General features: G+C 36.9%; 1 protein-coding gene across 3 annotated transcripts in view; it reads left to right on the top strand.

The window, feature by feature from the left end:
* GRAMD1C (GRAM domain containing 1C) overlaps positions 1-24,622 on the top strand; it is an 86,779-nt gene that overhangs the window by 59,843 nt on the left and 2,314 nt on the right. For all 3 annotated transcript variants that reach the window (XM_032406563.1, XM_032406564.1, XM_032406565.1), the window contains 8 exons: positions 4,107-4,244; positions 10,986-11,104; positions 13,090-13,232; positions 14,008-14,111; positions 15,621-15,797; positions 17,110-17,167; positions 19,211-19,321; positions 19,543-19,648. In XM_032406563.1, the coding sequence (XP_032262454.1) occupies positions 4,107-4,244; positions 10,986-11,104; positions 13,090-13,232; positions 14,008-14,111; positions 15,621-15,797; positions 17,110-17,167; positions 19,211-19,321; positions 19,543-19,648 (956 nt within the window). The remainder of the gene's footprint in view (positions 1-4,106; positions 4,245-10,985; positions 11,105-13,089; positions 13,233-14,007; positions 14,112-15,620; positions 15,798-17,109; positions 17,168-19,210; positions 19,322-19,542; positions 19,649-24,622) is intronic.

The following is a 24,622-nucleotide window of genomic DNA, read 5'->3' on the forward strand; positions in this document are numbered from 1 at the left end:
CATGATCCCAGGGTCCTGGGATCGAGCCTCACATAGAGCTCCCTGCTCCACGGGAAGCCTGCTTCTCCCTCTCCCACTCCCCCTGCTTGTGTTCCCTCTCTCGCTGTGTCTCTCTCTGTCAAATAAATAAATAAAATCTTAAAAAAAAAAAAAAAAAAAGAATAGCAAAATTGAAATCCATGACCTATAGCTGACAGAACAAGATGAATGGGAAAGCCAAGCAAAGAAAAACAGGAATCAAATATCAGGTGATGCTTATTAATTACTAAAGGTGAGGACAAGTAGACCTCTTGAGAAAGCTTAGCAAAAGCCATGTCTAGCACATCAGGGAAGCAGCCGTGAGACTAAACCAGGTAACCCTGACATAGTTACCTGAGTCAGGTTTTTGAACAACACTCTCAATTGAACTTGATTTTTCAGATGCAAAGAAAACCCTCAATCTGAGTCAAGAAGACAGCAGGTCACCAGTTTTTGGAAGATAGAAGATATAACAAATTGTGTGTCCTTAGTTAGTCAAACTCCAATCATCTACTGTTCTTGCATACCTACCTAGTACATTTTTCATGAACCCTCAAAACACTGTCAGCATATGTTTTATTCCTTCATGCCCATGTCCTTCTCATATTTATTTATCTGTCTCACTTTTCCCATCATTTCCACTGGCCAAAAACTGATAGATTTGAATATTTTCAATTCAAGAAATATTTCTTCTTTATTGGAAATAGTAACCTGCTACCAGGTTGAGTGGTGTCCCTTTCCCCACTTGAAATACCACTTGCTAGCTTCATATGTTACAGCAGTATTATTGGTGATGTTACCTGTACAGGAGGCTTTAAAGTACTGTGAATGTCATAAATAATAATCCCAGGTGGAAATAGTTTATTTCATGTCCTTACTTCTTTGAATTAATTTACATACAAAAGGTACTAATAATTTCCAATGGTAGTACCATGAATTCTATTCTATCAGTCATAATACAGAACAATTTAATAATGGAGTTTAAGTGAAATGTGAAAATATATTAAAATGTTTATATGAGTGTAATTTTCTTTCCTTCATAAATGTGAACAAGAAACTTTTTTTTTTTTTAAATCTTTTTTTTTTTTTTTTTTTTTTTTTAAGATTTTATTTATTTGAGAGAGAGAGAATGAGAGACAGAGAGCATGAGAGGGAGGAGGGTCAGAGGGAGAAGCAGACTCCCCGCCGAGCAGGGAGCCCGATGCGGGACTCGATCCTGGGACTCCAGGATCATGACCTGAGCCGAAGGCAGTCGCTTAACCAACTGAGCCACCCAGGCGCCCAAGAAACTTACTTTTGAAGAATTACAGTTCGAGAACTCCTTAGAGAAATGACTGCTTCTAGGGCTGAGGTGGGGAATACACAAAATGAAGCTGGAGTATTTTGTAGGGCCAGAAATAAAGAAATGCTTAAAAAAAAAAAAAAAGGAATATCAAGAGGGCATAGGAGTCAACCTGAAAGAGCTCCTAATGGCCAAAGTAAAAAAATTTGATCAACAAAATAAATAATGATAGCACTGGATTATAACCTAAAGTATAAAATAACTATTCATGAGTCCATACTGATATAAATGATCAAATAAATACGTAAATGGGGGAGAAAGCACAAGTTTCAAATAATATACATAGATACTCCCCCTTCCAGGAGGTGGAGCTTAATTCTCCTTCCCTTGAGTGTGGGCTGAACTTAGTGACTCATTTCTAACAAACAGAACATGGAAAGATGAACATGGTGATGTTTACAGTGGAAGAACCTGCCAGACGCCACCTTAACCAAGTGATCATGGTTACCATTATCATAAATCACGTTGATAGCCCAGATCCCCTGAGTCTGATGAGAAGGGCACTTCACCTTTGCAGGCATTCTTCCCCAAATCCACAACCCCAGTCTAATGGTGAAAAAAACAGACAAACCCAAATTGAGGGACATTTTACAAAAATACCTGACCAGTGTTCTTCAAGTGTATAAGGCCATTAAAAAAACAAGGAAAGAATGAGGGACTGTTATAATATAATTGGAGGAGACGAGGGAGATAAACAACTAAATGCAATGTGGCATTTTGGATTGGATCCTTGTACAGAAAAAGGACATTACTGGGAAAGAGTGGGAATAACACCCAGCTTCATTAATTATAAATTAAAAATTATTCCAAAATAAAAAGCTAAAAAATATGGTTGTACAATGAAAGTCCTATAAATAAAAATTGATCCTAATATAGCATCTTCAGTAGTTATTCAAAAATAGTTAACACTTACATGCCAAGTACATAATGTATACAGGTGTTTAAAATTGACATGGTTTCTACTCACATGGAACTTAGACTCTTATGCAGGAGAGAGGCAATAAACAAGTCAATAAGCCAATAAAGATATAATTACAAATAGAGATAAGATCTGTGAGGGAAATGAGCAGGATCAATAGAATCACCTATACTTGTCTGCTTTCTTTGTGAATATATGAATTATTTTTACAATGAACATATATTCTATTTCAGAAAAAGCTATTTCTCAAGCCTAATTGGGAAGTTATCTCACAAAACCTTAGCACATTACCTAGTTTCAGTGATTTATTTCTATACCAAAGGAGCCATTATTTGAAATTGCCATGCCTAGCTTTTGCCTACATATAGTATTGTTGCAGGGAAAAGGTAAATCAATATCTGCCTGATAGCCCTAAGTTTTTTGCACCTGTAGCAAAATAGACACAAATCATTTAATGAGGGAGAAAAATCAATAGTTGGGATGAAGGCAGAGCTAGAAGAATTTTTCTGATTCTTAGACTACTGCCTTTACCTGACCAGACTGCTTCCCAATGGCTTAATATTGACAGATGCTCTACACAGATAATTCTTAGAGCATAATATCTGTAATATGGGGAGCTTTTGTCACAGTTTTTATTCTGTATTGATGGAGCATAATCTTGGAGATAATAAATAATCCCAGTCCTGAAATCATTAAAATTTCATATTGGTTGCTTTACTCTATTTCCTTTACCAGGCTCTTATTCCTGGCTGTCTTTTTCCTTCTCTTCTCTTTTTTAACCTTTTCCTTTCGTTTCGTTTCCTTCCCTTTCCCTTTCCCTTTCTCTTTTCCTTTCCCTTCCATTCCCATTCCATTCCATTCTTCTAAATTAAACTCCTGGCAGTATAAAATAGAGGTTAAGTTTGTGTGCCCTAGAGCTGCAGTGAATTCAAGTTCCATTTCAGTCACTCACTAGTTATGGAGCTTTGGCAATTCTGTTCCTCAGTTTTCCTCATCTATATGATGAGATGATGATGATACCACCCATCTCCCCGGATTGCTGTGAGGATAAGATGAATGGATACTTGTAAGATGCTTAGTATAATGCCTGACTTACAGTAAGTACCCTATAAGCATGGGCTATTTTATATAATGTTTCCAGGGAACATGGGGAGAGGTGAGCAGATATTGTTTCTTTATTTGCTACCAGTAGTTTTCAACATCATTATCATTATCAGGTTCCCAGAAAAATGTGATATTCCATTATTTAGCTTTGAAGAATACTTTTCAGAAGGATTTCTTAGTTCTTTCGTGTGGTATTGAGAATAGGTTGTGAATACGATGATACTTATCTTGGGGCAGTCAGCTTTAAATCAGGCTGGAAGCATTATTCAGCCGACTGAGTTAGTGCAGCAGATGTTAGAGCCGTTCATTATTTAATATTTACTGAATGTATGAGCATTCAGAAATAGGACCTGCTAATTGCTGTGGTAGATACACTCCTATGTGTACGAGTATTAACCTTGTCACTTATGAAATACTCTTGAGAGATATATTGTGGAAGTTTAATATCATTCAAGTTAGATATTTTTGTATCTTTTGGGTTTTGATGACTGAAATATTGATCATGTATAGTTTAATTAGATATATATTATGTATACTTACATACAGTACCTATGTATATAATGCCAATTTAGAGTTTTAATAGTGTTTTGGAATGTGCTGATAATTGTAATCACATTTAAAAACCATTTTGTGCCAAAACAAACAAAACAAAATCTTGAAATTACCATTCCTTGGTTTCTTCCCTTTCAGTCCTGTGGTTTGTTTGTTTGTTTGTTTCCCCAGAAAATATTCCTGAGAAAGATCTTCATGGAAGACTTTATATCAACCGTGTTTTTCATATCAGTGCTGAGAGAATGTTTGAATTGCTCTTCACCAGTTCACGCTTTATGCAGAGATTTGCCAATTCTAGAAATATAATCGGTTGGTCTTGTGTTTATCTAATGATAAATATGGGAGAATTTTATTATCCTTTAAGAGTTGAGCCTGTATAAATTGATTTATGTTGTCAGGCGGAAAATTAATCTTTGATTTTATTTTGGTGATATGTAAACTGGTATTTAAGCATTTTGGTTAAATTTACATGTAAACATTGACTAATTGTTCAGTTAGTCAGATCCTACCTACAATTCAGTTCAAACTCTTTGAAACTAAAACTCCGTTTATTTATTAACGTAGCAGTTCAGTTGGGTTGAACCTTATTTAAAAGGATTCCGTTGTGGACCAGTTGGGTTCTAGGAGGGTATACATTGATACGGTCACTTTGCAAAATGGTTTGGCAGTAAGCTGAACGTAAAAATTCTCTCTGATTCAGCAGTTCCACTAGTAGGTATGTATCCTTCAGAAATGGATACATGTGTACTCTGAATGACATGTACTGTAGTGTTCATGGCAGCATATTTATAATGGTCCCAAAGCAAAACAGCCCAAATATCCACCAGTTACTAGAATGGATAAACAAATTGTGTATGTTCACACAGAAGACTACTGTATAGCAATGAAAAAAAGCAAATTGCTGTTACTTATAACAATATCAGTAAATCTCACAGATTTAATGTTAAGCAAAAGAAGGCAGACACAAAAGAGTACATACTATGATTTCTTGATATAAAGTTCAAAACAGGCAAGACTAATTTATGGACACAGAATCAGCATAGTATTTACTGTGTGGAGAGTTGGGTGGGTAAAGAGTGGGAGGGAACTTCTGGGATGTTGGTAAAGTCTATCTTGATCTGGGTAGTGGTACACATGTGTGTTTTCTTTGTGTAAATTCATGGAGCTATACACTTCAGATTGCAGTATCTATGGTATATCTCAATGAAAATACAAAAAAAAAAAAAAAAGATTCCAGTTAGGAAATTAGTTATACTCATAAAAAGGATTTCATTGATTCTGTGCTGAAAGTTCTATTTTGGTAAACATCTCAAATAAGCTTATAGTTCGTTTGAAACTGAATTTATCCTAAATATTCCAATATATTTTATAAACTTTGGGAGCACATGGTTTAGCTTGCTATAATTTTATATAGCAAACAGTAGCAGCAGAGATTCATATAAGTTGAGTCATTTGATATAGTCAAAGAGAAAGTTATTCTACAGTCAATTTATTATTTTTATTTTTTATTTTTTTTTAAGATTTTATTTTTATTTTTCGACAGAGACAGAGAGACAGTGAGAGAGGGAATGCAAGCAGGGGGAGTGGGAGAAGCAGGCTTCCTGCCGAGCCGGGTGCCTGATGTGGGACTCGAGGGATCATGACCCGAGCCGAAGGCAGACACGTATCGACTGAGCCACCCAGGCGCCATCTACAGTCAATTTAAATAGTTCATAATTGAGCCACTTTATTAACCATTAAATATTATTGCTTTATGTGAAACTTCTATGTAAACATAACTACATATTCATAGAATATATCATTGATACAGATTCTAGGTACAAAAAATACTTTTTTCTTAGTATTCAGAGAGTATAGCAAAGTGATTTCTCATTGATAGCTATTGAGTCCTGTGATTATGTTAAGAACTTTATGTTTAAAAAAATCAGTTTTTCTGTTCTTCTAGATTTAAGAATGTGGAATATCTGAGGGATATAAATTTTTCTCTTCCCTCAGTAGCTTATGTTTAACTATATCTCTTCTGAATCTATTTTGTATTTTCTTGCTATTCGTGTCTATCTGGAGAACTTGATATTTCAGAAGAGTTGAATATGTTATTTTTCTTAATTTTCTAAGATGATACCTGTTGATATTACACTGCCATTGTTATGGCTGAAAAGGCCCATGAGGGACTAGCATGGTATTCCATGCTGGTACGAAATTAAGTTTTTTTTTTTTAAATAGATTTTACTTATTTATTTGAGAGAGAGGGAGAGCAAGGGGAGGGGCCAAGGGGAAGGGAGAGAGAGAATCTTAAGCAGACTCCACACTGAGCACAGAGCCCAACTTGGTGCTTGATCCCAGGACCCTGAGATCATGACCTGAGCTGAAATTAAGAGTAGGAGCCACCCAGGCGCCCCTGAAGTTTATTCTTTGACTCACAACTGTATTAGGTGTCTGATATCATATCTAGCTTCAATATGGGTGACTATATTTGCTATCTGATGTTATAAGTGGCTTTTGGAAGCAAAGGCTTCTGGCTAATTACAAGTATAAGCAGTAATAGGAATGTTGCTATCTAGACCTAGAATTAGCCAGAAGGTTTGCTCCCAAAGAGATAATCTGTTTATGATTACACACCATTCTGCTATCTTCTGAACTTGCTACCTGGTAATCAAAGTTCAGTTTCTTGAGAATGGGTTTCCAAGGCTTCTTTTTATTATTTTTATTTTTTTAAAAGATTATTTATTTATTTGAGCAAGGGAGAGAGAGAGCACAAGCAGGGGCAGCAGCAGAGGGAGAGGGAGAAGCAGGCTCCCTGGTGAACAGGGAGTCCAATATGGGGCTCAATCCTAGGCCCCTGGGATTGACCTGAGCCAAAGGCAGACACTTAACCAAATGAGCCACATAGGTACCCCACAAAGCCTTCTTTTTAATAATATTAAGAAATATTTCTTTTTAACAGAAAGATTTGTGTATAGTCAATTGTTTGTGGATTTAATCTAATTTCAGCACGAAGATGGTACTATTGGATTTTTTTTTTAATTACAGAGCTTTTAAATAGGTATTCATTTAAATTTTTGTTTCCAGATGTGTGAGTCTACTTTTATAATTCAAAACTAAGTGTTAAGTCTTCCTGTTCACCTTTTTAATTTTGAAAATTGTAAACCTTCAGAAAAGTTGCATGAGTAGTATAATAAAACCCATATGACATTCCCAAAATTCACCAATATTTTTTGTGGCAAAATGTACATAACATAAAATATACCATTTGAACCATTTTTAAGTGTTCAATTCAGTGGCATTAAGAACATTCCTGTTGTGCAACCATCACCACCATCCATCTCCAGAACTGTTTCATCTTCCCAAACTGCAGCTCTGCCTATTAAATCATAATTCTCCATTCCCCCTACTCCCAACTGCTGATGATCACCATTCTACTTTGTGTCTTTATGAATTTGACTGCTTTAGATACCTCATATAAGTGGAACCACACAATATTTGTCCCTTTGTGTCTGGCTTCTTTCTTTCTTTTTTTTTTTTTTTTTTAAGATTTTATTTATTTATTTGAGAGAGAGTGAGAGAGAGAGCACAAACAGGGACAGAGGGGGAGGGAGAAGCAGACTCCCCACTGAGCAGGGAGCCCAAAGCGGGGCTTGATCCCAGAATTCTGGGATCATGACCTGAGCCAAAGGCAGCCGCTTAACCAACTGGGCCACCCAGGTGTCCATGTCTGGCTTATTTCACTTAGCATGTCTTTAAGGTTTATCTGTGTTGTAGCATGTATCAGAATTTCATTCCTTTTTAAGGCTGAATACTATTCAATTGCATGTATATTGCACATTTTGCTTATCCATTCATACATTGATGGAGTTTTCAGTTGTTTCTACTTTTTAGTTATTGTGAATAATGCTGCTGTGAACACTGATATACAAATCTCTGTTTGTGTCCCTGCTTTCAATTCCTTTGGGTATATACCTAGAAGTGGAATTACTGGATCATAGGTAATTCTATGTTAGCTTTTTGAGGAACGGCCATACTGTTTCCCATAGTGGCTGCATCATTTTACATTCTGCCCAGCAATGTATAATTACTCCACATCCTTGCCAGCACTTGTGATTTTCAGTCTTTGTAATAACAGCCATCCTAATGGGTGTGAAGACTCACTAATTTAAAAACTTTATTATATCAAAGGATTTGCAGAATATTCTGCAGTTCCTGCCTTTTTATTACCTTAACTCAGTGTATCAAAATGGCACATGTGTCCTTTGTATATTGTTGCCATTTTTTCTTATATTTTCATCCCCAATTTTTTCTATCATGATGAGCTTTACTTAGGTATTAGGGGGCTTGATTATTCTAAAATATTGTTAATTATATGATGTTATGGTATTCAGTAGGATTGTTGGCAACATTGGTGACAATACAAGTGGAAGACATACTTTTAACCTTGTTAATAGTTGCTTTGTTAAATAGTATGCAGTTTTAACAATAGAATTCAATGATATCTTAAAATTCTGTTGCTAATTAATAATGGATTATTTGTATAATTTATAATTTTTTTGAAACAGACTGACATATGATCAAACAATTTTTTGAAAATTATTTATTTATTTATTTATTTATTTATTTTTAAAGATTTTATTTATTCATTTGAGACACAGAGATACAGAGAGAGAGAGAGAAAGCATGAGCAGGGAGAGAGGCAGAGGCAGAGGGAGAAGCAGGCTCCTCGCTGAGCCAGGAGCCCGATGTGGGGCTCGATCCCAGGACCCTGGGATCATGACCTGAGCTGAAGGCAGACGCTTAACCATCTGAGCCACCCAGGCGCCCCTGAAAATTATTTTAAAGTAAGTTTTGTATCTTCTTTCATATACAACTAAAAAAATTATTTTTTACAGCAAATTCTGTATGGTAGGGGTGCCTGGCTGCTCAGTCAGAAGAGCATGCAACTCTTGATCTTGGGGTCATGAGTTCAAGCCCCATGTTGGGTGTAGAGGTCATAAATAAATAAATAAATAAATAAATAAAATAATATATATATTACAAAATTTTGCGTGGTAGATTCTATAGTTTGTGATGCTGCCTTTTTAGTTTAAAGATTTTTCCAGATATTCAAAAGGCAGCTTTGGGGTCCCTCAAAAAATCTGGAGACCTAGCTGTATGAAAGAAGTTGAGTAAAATTGGCTATATCATAAAGCTTGCTTCATTTTTTTTGATGATGGGTAATGGGTTAGATAAAGACTTCTATATTTTAGGATGCTGACAAATAGCAGTCAAACATACTAATTGTCTAAATCCATGAGTGCTAACAGCATTAGGTGATTTAGTCAGATCTTTGAAAAGAGTTCGTGATGCTGTTACCTATATATTCCTAGTCTTTGGCTTGCTAAATGATCTTCGCTGTATGGTGCTGTGTTCTAAAAATATATATATGTTCAAAGTATGTTTTTACTCACTGTGTTATTATTGTTTTTTTAAATAAAGATTTTATTTATTAGAGAGAGAGAGAGAGAGAGAGCGCGCACAAGTTGGGGGGGCAGAGGGAGAGGGAGAAGAAGCAGACTCCCTGCTGAGCATGAGCGATCCCAGGCCCCTGAGATCATGACCTGAGCCAAAGGCAAATGCTTAACCAACTGAGCCACTCAGGCACCCCTCACTGTGTTATTATTAAGCAAATAACAGGATTTTAACCAAGATCTTGCCATAAATACAAAGAGATTTTCTTATAGCTTTCTTAATTATAGAAATGTTATATAGTTATTTATATTCCATAGCCCCCTCCTTGATTAAAGATTTTTTCAGATAAGCCATTAACACATGATTTCTCATTACATGATTTCTTATTAATGTGATTTTTCCACAAGTTAGGATCAAGGGCTTATTTTTGCATAATGGCAAATGTCTTTCAAGGTTTTGTCCTCAATAATGGGAATGTTAAAGAGTTGTTTTGTTTGTGTTTGATAAGGCAGGTGCCATTACTTCTCTTCCCAGGTATTGGGAACTTCAAAATGAAGACTAGAGATGAAACAACTTTTAATTTTCTTTTCTAAAGAGAAAAAGTGTATTTCTAGACCACAATTAGAAGTAAATGGATCAAAGATGGGGAATATGTCACATACAAGAATAGTGCCTTACGTTTAATTTTATTTTCCTTTAGTGTTAACACAGTCATAATGAAGTTAGGACTGGCCAAAAAGAAAATTTAAATAATTAAAAACTACTTCATTCCATTAATCATCAGGAAAATGCAAATCAAAACCACAATGAGGTATCACCCCACACCTGTCAGAATGGCTAGAATCAGAAACACAGGAAATAACAAGTGTTGGCAAGGATGTGGAGAAAAAGGAACCTTTGTACACTGTCGGTGGGAATGCACATTAGTGCAGTCACTGTGGATAACAGTATGGAGTTTCCCGAAAAAAATTAAAAATAGAATTACCATATGATCCAGTATTTCCATTACTGGATATTTACCCAAAGAAAATGAAAATACTAATTCAAAAAGATATATGCACCCCCATGTTGCAGCATCATTTACAATAGCAAAGATATGGAAGCAACCCAGGTGTCCATCAATTGATGAATGGATAAAGAATGGTATGTGTGTGTGTGTATAGATATATATAATGGAATATTACCCAGCCATAAAAAAGGAATGAGATTTTGCCATTTCCAACAACATGGATGGACAAGGAGGGGTATAATGCAAAGTAAAATAAGGCAGAGAAAAACAAATACCATATGATTTCACTCATATGCGGAATTTAAGAAAACAAAAGAAAAAACAAAGAACAAAAGAGACAAAAACCAGACCTAAATACAGAGAACAAGCTGGTGGTTGCCAGAGGGAAGGTGGGTGGGGGGATGGGCAAAATATGTGAAGGGTATAAAGAGTACATTTATCATAGGTAAAGTATAGAATTGTTGAATCATTATATTGTACACCTGAAACTAATATAACACTGTATGTTAATTATACTTAAAAAAAAATACCTCTGGTTCCATTTTAAGTTGTACTCTTCAGATTTTTAGAACCAACTCTCTTTTTATGTTTGCTGTGAGTAGATGTAGTGTCCACCCCTTGGAAAGTAGAACCTGGAGGTGATCAACTGAGAACCATGACCTACACTATAGTCCTTAATAATCCACTTACTGGAAAGTGCACTGCTGCCACAGAAAAGCAGGTATGTCTACCCTGCCAGTATTCCAAAATAATCATATGTGTGGGAAAAGAGAGGATGCTTGTCATAGTCACCAGTTTACAAGACAATTTTAAGAAACAAGCGGCAAGAAAAAAAAAAGGGAGGAGAAACTGTCAGATTAAAAAGAGATTTAAGAGGCATATCAACCAAATCAACACAATCCTAATTCAAACAAACCAACTAAAAATGTATTTATGAGATTTAAGGAATTACTAACTTTTACATGTAATAATGGTATTGTAGCTATATTTTAAAGAAAAGAGTATCTTTTAAAGAGATACAATAAAGAAATTACAAAGAGATACACTGGCATATTTATGAATAAAATCATACTGATGTCTGGGGTATCCTTTAAAGTTAATCTAGCCAGGCAGAGCATGGTGGTGGAGGGAGGGAATGTGGGGATGGGGTACAGATGAAGCAGGACTGAGCAAGAGTTAATGTTGTTGAAGCCAGTTGATGAGTTTATGAGGGTTCGCTAGACTTCATTTCTACTCTTGTGTGTGTTTGAATTTTTTCATAATAAATGGTTAAAATAGAACACTACTAGAATCTGATATACAGGATCATGTCAAGAGTTAGGGCCAGGGACGCCTGGGTGGCTCAGTCGGTTAAGCGTCTGCCTTCGGCTCAGGTCATGATCCCAGGGTCCTGGGATCGAGTCCCGCATCGGGCTCCCTGCTCCGCGGGGAGCCTGCTTCTCCCTCTGCCTCTGTCCCTCTCTCTGTCTCTCATGAATAAATAAATAAAAAAAAAAATCTTTAAAAAAAAAAAAAAAAGAGTTAGGGCCAAATAACTAGAGGGCTGCAGTATGGGAAAAGATTATAAGATAGTCAGTGCTGTACTCAGTGGCCAGCATGGCACTGTCTTTATAGTGGGGTTTGTGTTTGACCAAATTGTATTGAAGTAGAGTGTATCTGTTCTGGTGGCTCAGTTGGTTAAGCGTCTGCCTTCAGCTGAGGTCATGATCTCAGGGTCTTGGGATTGAGCCCCACGTTGGGCTCCCTGCTCATTCGGGAGCCTGCTTCTCCCTCTCCTTCTGCCCCTCCCCCTGCTTGTGCTCTCTCTCAAATAAATAAATAAAATCTTAAAAAAAAGAAAAAAGAAAATATCTTAATGTCTGAACTAGTTATGTGATTGTGGCTTTTGTCCAGTATTAAAAGGACTTAAATTTTTTTCAAAAGATTTTCTTTCTTTTTTTTTTTTTTAAGATTTTATTTATTTATTTGATAGAGAGACACTGTGAGAGAGGGAACACAAACAGGGGGAGTGGGAGAGGGAGAAGCAGGCTTCCTGCGGAGCAGAGAGCCCGATGCGGGGCTCAATCCCAGGACCCCGGGATCATGACCTGAGCCAAAGGCAGACGCTTAACAACTGAGCCACCCAGGCACCCCTTCAAAAGATTTTCAAACATTTAAGAAAAGTTTGGTATTTTGATATTGGGGTCTTTGATAACTTTGAAAAGGTACGGTTAAAATGAGGAAGGATTGGCCAGCAACCACTCCATATCCTGTTTAGGGAAAGCAATGTTTTCTTTGGTTGTCCTTTTCCTTCACTTTTTTGGTGAAGGGTGATTGTTAAATTTTTAAGAATTTTGGGGTGGATCCCTGCTTCCTTCAATTGGATATTGAATTGTTCCCCTATCAGCAACATTTAAAATTCTTTATAAACTAATCACATACACAAGAGACTATATGGTTTCTCTCTCCTCCTCAAACCTAAAAGAAAGAAAAAAATAATTGTACAATGAAATGACAGAGAGGCAGCAAATACTATTTCTGTAGGTCCCATCTTCTCAATTCATAGATGGCACAGCCAACATGGAGGCTCTTCTGGTTTGTATGTAGGCTTCTCATGTCTTTTATAATTTTTGAGAAGGAATTCTAGTTATATATATTCTAAATTGGCAATGAATTTAATATATTAAACTTGTACCTGCAAAAAAATTTTTAATCTTATTTTGGCAGACACTCTATAAAGAAAGTCGGGAAGCACAATTTTATTTGGTAGATTCAGAAGTACTGACACATGATGTTCCCTACCATGATTACTTCTATACCCTGAACAGATACCATATCATCCGATCCTCAAAACAGAAATGCCGGCTGAGGTGAGCTATGGTAAATGAGTGTTTTAGTCAGCCTAGGTGAGATTATATTCTGGAACACAGCAATCCTAAAATCTTAGTAGCCTTACACAACCAAGCCTTATTCTTGCTCAATTTACACATCCACCATTGATCAGCAGAGGGATGGGGTTCCTCAGTCAAGGCCCATTGCTGATGGGTGCTTTGACATCCTGGAGCAACCCAATCCAGAATATGTGTCATTTCAGTTGCTACAGGAAGAAGAGAGAGTTATAGAACTGTGTTCACAGTCCAGTGACCAGAACTAGTCGCAGGACTCTATTTAATGTCAAGGTGGCTGTGAGTTCTTGAGGAGCACATGGTGAGCACATTGCTGCAATGGGAAATAAGAAATGGTGGTGCATCAAAGATAGTGATGGGCCACCATGTGCTTTGCCTGGTCTTGGCGAATGTAGTTACTTTCACCTAATTTTTGACCACTAGAGATTGTTTTATAAAAGGCATTTAGAAAATTTAGAATTTATTTTGAGCCTTTATTGCTATTTAAATAAAGAAAATCCAGGGCTAGAGAAAGAAAAGAATAAAATGCCAAGTACTTAGAAGGAAAATTTCATGAAGTTATTAGCAGCATACAGCAATTTTTTAAGAAATCATCATTAGTGAACAAATTTTCTTTTATAATCTAATGACTTTGAGTCTTTTCGGCTTTCCACTGAATATCATCTTACACTTAATTGCAATGTTAATAGAGCTAAATTCTTTCCTTTAAATAAATATTCTTCTTTCCTCATTTTATTAGAGTTTCCACAGATTTGAAATACAGAAAACAACCATGGACCATTATCAAATCTCTAATTGAAAAGAATTCCTGGAGTTCCTTGGAGGACTATTTCAAACAGCTTGGTTTGTAAATTTCTTGATTTATCTATTTTTGTAAAGATAGTATTTATTAACAAAACAGATTGATTCTTCATTTGGATTCATAGCTGGAACTAGTAGATGATAATTGGATTGACTCCACTGAATGGTTCTAACTATACCCCACTGGGAATTTGAAAACTTCTAATTTTTTTTTTAAAGACCGAGAGAGAGACAGCGAGAGAGGGAACACAAGCAGGGGGAGTGGGAGAGGAAGAAGCAGGCTTCCCACTGAGCAGGGAGCCCGATGCGGGGCTTGATCCCAGGACCCTGGGATCATGACCTGAGCCGAAGGCAGACGCTTAACAACTGAGCCACCCAGGCACCCCAGAAAACTTAATTTTCATTGGTCTAACAAACACTTACGTTTATTATATGCCAGATGTGTCCTGTGTGCTTTATAAATATTAGCCCCTAACAACCCTGTGGAGTAGGTATTATTTTTTTTTCCATTTTACTAAAGAATAAATATTGAAAGAGAGAGAGAAGTTAAGTGACTTGTCCAAATCACACAGTTAGGAGCTATCACAGCCTCTTCAAGGAGCCAAGGAATCTGACTGCAGTGAGAGACTGCTTAACTTGATCACAAATACACACTTGTGCTCCTTGGTGCACCCCCCTTCTCCTGCAATCCTTATGAATGCAGCTTCCCTGGGTTTATGCAGGCCCACTTAGCAATGGTAGATATCATGTACGTGTATGGATTTGGTGACAGTGGGTACTAGACTGGGGAAGTGATGTAGTTGTTCTGTTTGAATATTCCTTAAAATAAAACATGAGAAAAAAATATATATATACATGAATATAATTAATTCTGGTTAAAAGCTCAGGGTAAATTAAGTCTTCATCATCTAATTTGTTGACTATTTTCCTTGCTCTTCTCTCTTGGCTATTCTTTATTAAACTCCTAATCAGGAGCAAAGAAAATGAAATTCAAAAATTAGTTTGGCCACTGGATAATGAGCTTCTAATAAAAAATCTGGTGAAGGAAAGGTCGAAACAAATGACAAAAATGAGGTTTTTAGGTTGTTTGCAGATTTTCCTTACCAATACTTATTTTTTGCAAACCCTTATTGAAAAGTAGAACTATTATATGCTGCTACTTCCTTTGATATTGACAGTCAACTACCACAATCTATCTTGGAAATCTTTCTAATGATCAATATAAGTGGCTAGCCTGTTGTTTTCATAACTGAAATCTTTATGTTAATATTTAATATAGCACATGGTGAATTTGCTCTGATGATCCCATCATTTATTAATACAGATAATTCTTCCTAGAATAGTGAAGCCTCATTATATGATCATTTGCCATCCAAAACTTTTTATTAAGAGTAAGGTTTGAATCTAGGCCATAAGAACCTAAGTAATAGTTAAAGAAAGTTACCAAGGCTTAAACAAAAACAAAAACAACCTAAAAACAAAACCCCTCCTGCCCCTATATCTTATAATTGAAGTTTCTCCACTATCTAAAGATTTTTTTTTCCTTCTTAGAATCAGACTTGTTAATGGAAGAATCTATGTTAAATCAGTCCATTGAGGACCCAGGAAAACTTAGCAGCTTGCGAAGGAGAAGGCGAACATTCAACCGAACAGCAGAAACAGTTCCTAAACTTTCCTCTCAGTGTTCTTCTGGAGATGGGGGCTTAGATGCCAAAGGGGATATTTCAGGTAGCTGTTATCTGGTAAACAGAGATGGAAGATTTTAGTTTACTTACATGAAGGAGAATATGTGTCTTGTTTATGGACACATCAGTTAGGAGGTCTCCCTTTTTCCTCTCCTTTTCTGATAATGTTTATCAAACTCTGAGTTCCTTAAAAATAACTAATGTATAAGTGTAAAGAAGCAGTCACAAAATGGCAGGCATATGGCCAGTTGATGTATTTTATTGGGCCCACGTAATATTTTAAAAATTGGACATTTTTATATAAAAACTCCAATCTGACAGCTTTGGACTCAAATCCCTTCACAGCAACAATCAGTCAGAGCTTAGTAGTAGCTACTCCAATAGACAGAGCATGTGCTCCCCAAGTCACCAGTCCCTACCACTGTCCCCTGCTGCTGGATGCTTCACTCGTGAATTTCTGACCTCGCATTTACAGACATTTGGTTTCTACCCTTGAAAGTACTAAACTGATTATATGCTTTTAATCCTTATGTACTCTCAGGTCTAGCCCAACAACTTGCAAAGAAGAATTTGACTTTTACTATCCACACTCTCAATTTTGAAGACACCTTGCCTCTACTGTTACTCCCTCCCTCTCAGAACTATAAAAGTCTTCCTTCTCATCCCTCTACGTTATCAAATCCTCTTCTAAGGCTTATATCTTAGTGTGAATGTTTGTCTGTGATGTAAGCTTAATAATGCTTTAGTTTTGGAATTTAAAAGTTTGGGCAGCAGAGAACAGGTGAGGATAATTTAAAAAAAATTTTTTTTTAAAGATTTTTTATTTATTTGACAGAGAGAGACACAGTGAGAGAGGGAACACAAGCAGGGGGAGTGGGAGAGGGAGAAGCAGGCTTCCCGCGGAGCAGGGAGCCTGATGCGGGGCTCGATCCCAGGACCCTGGGATCATGACCTGAGCCGAAGGCAGATGCTTAATGACTGAGCCACCGAGGCGCCCCTAAAAAAAATTTTTTAAGGAGAGAATCGCTGTACATAAACCCAGCTCAAATATTATTTGCAGAGATGGAACTTAGCTAGAGATCATACATGATGCATTGAATTGCTTATTTTAGAGTAAATTAAATTGCAATGTAGGCCGAATTTGCAGGACTGGTACAGGTTTTCTTTTTGTAGATTTGTTTCTAATTACTCCAGATATTAGAAATCAAAATGGGTGCAGGGAATTTACCCTACATCAAGTTGTCTTTACAAATCATGTAAAAATTTTCTTCTCCAGTTCAAGTGGAATTAAATTTTAACCAGTGTTTTTTAATCACAGTCCTGTTCTAATATATTTGTGTGTGTGTGATCTGCAGGAAAGAAAAAGGAAATGGGAAGCTATAACATTGCCCTTATTGTGGTGATGAGTATTTTGTAAGTATTTGTTTTGAATGCTTATTTTGCTTGTGTCTTCACTTATCTTTTAATAAGTTCCAAAAGGATTTGGATGCATTTGTATGTTGTGTAGAAATTGCCACTATTTGACTAATTTTGGTCTACAAAAACATTAATTTTATATGCTTCCGTATGATAGTTTTTGGTTTTCAGGAGAATTATTAAATTTGAGGGAATGCCAAGTACACATTCAATAAATGTTTTTTCATTAATTAATTAAGTAGGCTTCGCACATGGAGCCCAACACAAGATTTGAACTCATGACGCTGAGATCAAGACCTGAGCTGAGATCAAGCATCAGACGCTTAACTGACTGAGCCACCTAGGCGCCCCTAAATGTTTTATTTGTTAAATTAATCTGACTTATTTCTACCATCACAGGTTTTTATTGGAAGTTCCCTAAACTTAAAGAGAATATTTATCTAGGGGCGCCTGGGTAGCTCAGTCGTTGGGCGTCTGCTTTTGGCTCAGGTCATGATCCCAGGATCCTGGGATTGGGCCCCGTGTCGGGCTCCCTGCTTGGCGGGAAGGCTGCTTCTCCCTCTCCCACTCCCCCTGCTTGTGTTCCCTCTCTCACTGTGTCTCTCTGTGTCAAATAAATAAATAAATAAAAAATCTTTAAAAAAAAAAAAAGAGAATATTTATCTATGTAGGCTGATGAAATTCCCAATAGTGTCATTTTGCTCTATTTGATTAGACCAGTGATCTTTATCCTTTAGGATCACTTTCTAAAATGCAGATTTCTAGGCCCCAGACCCAGAGATTGAGTCAGTAGGTCTTGAGCAGGGATCAAGAACCTCAGAGTATTCTATAGGAATCTACTCAGGCAGACATATTTAGACGACTATTATCTACGTGGCTGTATTTGAGTATTGAGGTAGTCAATTAGATTTAATTGAATTGGTTCTGACTGGGTGATACATTTTTTGGAATGAAGTTCTCATATCAGCTACTTTTTCTAATTATAGATTTCAGAATGTAGAAAATGTTTGATATACCTTTGAGTTTTACAAAAGATTTTCATATTCTGCTTAAGTTGGTTTGCTATGACAATTTTGCTTAAGTTGGTTTGCTATGACAATTTTGAATATTAAATATCAGTGATCTTTTATAGTACTATGTACTATGTACTTTTATAGTACTATAGTACTATGCAGAAAATTTATAGTCAGATGTTGAAATGTTGATCTACATACCATTTTAGTGCCACAGTTATATCATAGATTTGATTTTCTTGCTCCTACCTTAGTTTTCATTTTTTTAAAAAAATCCTCTTCTGGGCAGGTAAAGATGAATACTGCATATTTTTAAGGGCAAGCCAATATTTTAACAGAAAAAATAAGAGAGATATGATGCCACCTGTATATTTGCATATATGTGTAATAAGAAATATATCCATTCAATTGAAAGGCTGCTATGAGAACCAATAGAGTAAGTCCATTTAGCATGTAACATTTTATATATGATACCATTCATGTATATTTGGGATTTTATACTTCCTTTGTCTACATTGAACTAGAAGAAATTTTTCTGAATAGTAATTTAAAAAATTTGTTTTGGCTTTCCATGGGAGTAAGGTGCCTGTTCATCCATGTAAGATCAAGTCCATATTGATCTTCATTTCCTTTTTGAAGTGCAGCATTATGGGGTGTATAATTGCTTAAGCTGAAGGCACCCAAAAATAGATCTTGAAAGCTTACCTGGTAGATTTCTAAGCTGGTGGTCACACATCAGCACTGGCTGGGATTCCTCCCAGAGAGTAGAGATATCAGGGACAATCCCAACCGGCTTTCTTTGAGGACATTACTGTCACTCTAGTTACCTTTCAACTTTTTCCTGTCTATTTAATACCTAAATGTAATTATTTCATACAATAAAATAGGAGTAACTGCTTTAAATAATAACAGTTGGAAACTAGTCTAGACGACATACATTTTTAGAGTTTTTGCGTGTATGTTCTACATGAGCTGTGCTTTGGGCCTGGATAAGAGTGGATTAACAGGTATGATTTGCTCTGCCTAGTTTGCTGTTGCTAGTTCTGTTGAATGTGACGCTGTTTCTGAAGCTGTCGAAGATAGAATATGCTGCTCAGTCCTTTTACCGTCTCCACCTCCAAGAAGAGAAATCTTTACAGTAAGTCTTTCCCCTAACCTGTTATTATTTCAATAATTCTTTAGTTGTAGAAAACTTATTCTAGTTTAGAGATTTGGATCTGCTAACTGTTCTGTAGTCATAAACTTTTTTTGTTTAATTTTTTGTTTCGTTTGCAAATTTATAGGACATGAATGATTTTTAGAAATGAAAGATTAGAAGCTATTCCCCTGATTTTTAAGATTTTTTTTTTTTTCTTTCAGTTTAGCTTCTGATATGGTGTCAAGAGTGGAAAATATTCAAAAGAAAAAGGATCAGGCCCATAGTCTAAAAGGAGTGCTCCAAGACTCCATCGTGATGCTTGAACAGGTAGGCAACTCTGTACCATAGGACTCAGTACTTTCATAGCAGTATGAACCAGTTGCTCTTCTGGTTGTGTGAGAATATTCACGATACCATTATTTGAAGAAACTCCCCTCCTAGAGGCGACTACCCTTGCCAGTTTTTGTATTATGCTTTTTATGTGTACAGTCACTTGTATTTTTTTTCAGAATGGAAGCATACACTGTTCCATACCCTCATTTTATAAGTAGTAATATATTTTGAAGATGATTCCTTATCAGCATGTACATTTGACTCTTGAATAATGGTGGGGTTAGGGCTGCTGACCCCTGCGCAGTCGAAAATTGTGTATAACTTTTGACTCCCCAGGAACTTAACTACAAATAGCCGACTGTTGAGCAGAAGCCTTACTGATAACACAGTCAAGTAACACATATTTTGTATGTTATATGTATTATATACTATATTTTTACAGTAAAGTTAAGCTAGAGAAGAGGAAGTGTTAAGAAAATCATAAGAGAAAACACATGTACAGTGCTGTCCTGTAAAAAATCTGTGTACAAGGGGTCCCATGCCGTTCAAACCCATGTTGTTCAAAGGTCAACTGTATACATCTACCTCATTCTTTTTATTGATACTCCTATATAAAAATTTATGCTTAATATTAACTCTTTTTATAGAAATGGTAGATACTGTATACACTGTTGATTATTTTATCTATTAACCAATATCTTGGAGATGCTTCCATATTAGTATATAAAGGACTTCCTTTTCTTTTTTTTTTTTTTTTAAAGATTTTATTTATTTATTTGACAGAGAGAGACACAGCGAGAGAGGGAACACAAGCCAGGGGGAGTGGGAGAGGGAGAAGCAGGCTTCCCGCTGAGCAGGGAGCCCGATGCGGGGCTCGATCCCAAGACCCTGGGATCATGACCTGAGCCGAAGGCAGAGGCTTAACCACTGAGCCACCCAGGCGCCCAGGACTTCCTTTTCTTTTAATGACTGCATAGAATTCAACTGTATAAATGTGGTATAATTATTTTACCAGTTCTCCATTGAAGAATGAACATTTAGGTTATTTTGATGTTTTGCTATAAACATTTATCTCTTGAACATGGTATCATCAATATGTGCTGCTCAGTTCCATGAACCAAAACTTAGAATTCCCTTAAAAAATAAAGATTACTATTTCCATTATGATATAGTATATGCATACTTTTCAAGATTGAAAACTAGAGAGTGGTAGAAGAGAAGAAAACCTATAGTTCTAGCATTCAGGCAGTCACTGTTAATATTTTGTTTCCTCCCATCCTTTTCTGCTATGCATTGGTTTGTTTTTTAGAAGATCCATTTATTGAGCATTTCTCAGGATATCATGTGGGGCATTAAACTACCTACCTTCAACTAGGCATTTTTCAGTTGCACAGTATCTACAGCTCCTGGTGACATTCTCCACCCCCCCACCCCCCTCAGCAAGAGTGGGTCATATTTGCACTTTTCCTCCTCAGCCTCCTATTTCTCTCAAGGAGAAAAGAGAGTTTTCCTCTCCTTCTATAACCAAATCTACAGATCTCCAATCGCTGCACCCCGTCCTCTTGTCCATGCCTGTCAGAGCATTGCTCTGCCTGTCAGTAGAGTCCCACCAGGTGTTAGTGGGAGATTCCATCCGTCACCCTCCAGCATCTGCTTTCAGTCTCCCTCAATCAGCTGGATCTTTCCCATCTGCACATAGCCCTGCTCTAGTCTCTCCTACATTAAAGCACCCACACCATCCACATCCTTCTCTGTCTGCCCATCTCTCTTGCTTCCTTTCACGGTCTGGCTCTTTCAGAGTTGTCTGCTGTGGCTGTCACTACTTTGTCCTTCATAAGCCATTCACTTTTTAAAGGTTTTATTTTCACCAAAGTGACTCCTTCACATGGTTAACTTTTCTACAAGGTTTGTTCAGAAAAACAGCAGTCCCACTATATACTTTGCCAAACACAACAATCCTTAACTCTTTTAGTTTCTTTTTGTGTTTACCTCATATTTATAAACAACAAGCATGTATTGATACTTCTTGATTTTTCAGTTTTAGACATGATCTTTCAACCTCCTATTATGGAAGACAAAGGTTTTCTTTTCTTTCTTCTCCTCTTTTCTGATTCCCCCATCCTCCCAAGGAAGTTACAATTTTGGTTAGTTCAGTATCCAGTGTTTGCTTTGTTTTGACTAAGTTTGCTATTCTGAGCTGAGCCATGGAATAAACCATGACTCCTTTTTCTTTTCTGTGCTTTTTCTTATCCCTGAAATTGTCTTATGACAGTTAATTAGTTTATTGTATTATTTATAAGTATCTCATCTCCTAAAGCTCTGTTGTAGGCGTCTCCTCTCCTAACCTTTGTTCACCTCAGGTCTTCTACGAGTGGAGCCTTCTGACTGGCTCCAGTCAGGCCCAGGGGCCCTCTCTGCAGGTGCACAGCTCTGGTCCCGGGGATTCCTGTTGAATACCTCCTCTGTTTCCTATATCCAGAATGGTTTACTCCTTTCTTTGAATGAAACATATCCTTTAGTAGCTTCCTAAGAAAGAGAACGTGGACGTAATATTTTAAGACTTCACTAGTGTGAAAAGTTTTTATTCTATTCTTCCCCTTGATTAATAGTTTGGCTGGGGGTAGAATTCTAGCTTGGAAACAATATTCCTTCAGAGCATTTCTCCATTGTTTTTCAGCTTCCAGTGTTGCTATTAAGAATTCTGAGGCTGTTAGCATCCCTCATTCTTCAGTCTGGAAACTCATGCCCTTTAGTTCTGGGAAATACTGAGTTACACAGTTAATGATCTCCTCCCCTCCACTCTCTCTCTTCTGACTTTCTACGGCTCCTGTAATTCAGATGTCCGCCTTCCTTTGGACAGGCTGTCTAATCTTATTTTTCCTTTCCAGCTTCCATGTCTTTGCCTTTTTGTTCTGTTTCCTCAGAGTTCCTCAACTTAATCTTCCTTCACATTCTTATGTCTTTCACTTTTTGCTAACAAGTTTTTAATTTCAAAGACCTATTACTTTTTTGAATTTTCTTTTTTTTTTTTTAATGGCACTGTGATCTTTTAAAATGACTATATATCTTCATCTCTCTGATCATATTACTGATGGTTAAAAATTTTTCCCCTTCTTGCCTACTCACTTTCCATCAAGATCCTTTCCCTGTTTTGGTTTTTGTCCTTAGAGTAAGAGGATTTCATTAGATGTCTGTAGTCCTTGGTTGTCTGCTTGTGTGGATCAGAAGCTCTTAAGCTCTTAAGGTGGGTTGGGTTGGTGTACCCTGAACTTCTCTGTAGATCTGGCAGGGCTATTGGTTGAGAAATCCTGGTATCACTATCTTTAGGTCTTTCCTCTTAGATTGGTCAGTTCCCATAGAGGAGCATCTGAAGGATTAAGGGCTGGCTGCCAGCATTTTAGAAGCAGAGTGAAAGTAGAGGGATGGAGGAGGGCAGGGCATAGGGGGATGGTCTCAACACTTTTTTGTATAATCCTCATTTTTAGTCCCTTTCTCTTTATTCCGACTTCCAGAGATTCCTGTCAATTCCTGAGGCTTTTGAGGATTCTTCAGGGTAAATGTGGTTGGTTCTCAGCTTTCTCCACAGTTAGTTTAGGATTCCACTTTTTTTGGTCTGCTAAGTCATCCATCTGCTTTCTAGTTTCCGATATTGTGTTGCTGCTTTTGCTGTTTCTGTTCTCCCTGTCCTCCTGGATTTATGCCTTAAAAAATCCCTTTATTGTGCTTTTAGTGGGGTTTCAGGAGGGAGCAAAATTAGATGCCTATATTTAAGCCACTTATTTGCTCTTCACCTCACTCCTGCCTTGTTTTCTTCCCTCATATCTCCCAATGATATTGCTCAAGCTAAGGTCCCCAGTGACCTCTGGCTTTTAAAATTAATATACCTTTTTTTAGTTTACATCTTACAGTGTGAGCATTTGACAAGAGCTGACCACTCCTTTCTTGAAGCGTATCTAATCTTTCCTTCTTTAAAACCATAAAAAACCCAGCCTTATTGTGATATAAATGACATACTATAAAATTCACCTTTGAAAGAATTCCTAGCATATTCACAGAGTTGTACAACCATCACCACTGCCTAAATCTAGAGCATTTTTATCACCCCCAAATGAAACCCTGTTCCCATTAGCAGTCTCTCAGCTCCTACAATCACTAATCTACTTTTTATTTCTATAGGTTTGCGCATTCTGGACATTTCATATAAATGGAATCATATACTATATGGTCTTTGTGACTTGTACCTAGCATAAAGTAAAACTGCTTTTTGCTGGTTAAAACCATCTCCTCTCCCTGGCCTAGTACTCCAGGCTTTCTCCTCTACTTCCGTTTAGGTGGTCTCATCCACTCCCCTTACTTGTGCTACACATGTCATTGATTCCCAAACCCATCTCTCTTACCGGACCTCTTCCCTGAGCTCCAGGCCCACGCAGTCATCTGCTGACTTGGCATATTCACCTGGATGCTAAGAGGCCACCACTAATTGATCATGCCCAAGACAGAATTCAGTTTTCATCCTGAGCCAGACTGATTCTCCTCTAGCTGACGTATTTCAGAAAATGACACTGTCATCCTCCAGTCAAAAACTTAATGCCTTGTGGAAGTATATATTTATATATGTGATGACTTGTTTTAGTTCTGTATCCCTCAGTAGTCTGTAAACTCCATGAAGGCAGGGATAGTGCCTATTTGGTTTACCATTGTATACCCAGTGCTTGGCTTAGTACAGACCCAGCATGTAATAGATAAACAATTAACATTTACTGAATGAATGAACAAATGAATGAATATAAAAAAGCATAAAACATAATTCTTGCTCTCAAGTCGCCTATAATTTTATTAGAGAAATCAGATGTCCATGTGTATTGTTAAAAACTATAAAAAAGTATAAAGTGTCAAGTAAGTAGTAATACTTTGGGAGTTTAAAGGCAGGATGATTAGGGAAGGTGACACGGAGAGGGTGGGGATGAG

The sequence above is a fragment of the Phoca vitulina genome, unplaced genomic scaffold (genome assembly GCF_004348235.1).
Source record: "Phoca vitulina isolate PV1807 unplaced genomic scaffold, GSC_HSeal_1.0 scaffold8, whole genome shotgun sequence".
In the NCBI taxonomy this organism is placed as follows: Eukaryota; Metazoa; Chordata; class Mammalia; order Carnivora; family Phocidae; genus Phoca; species Phoca vitulina.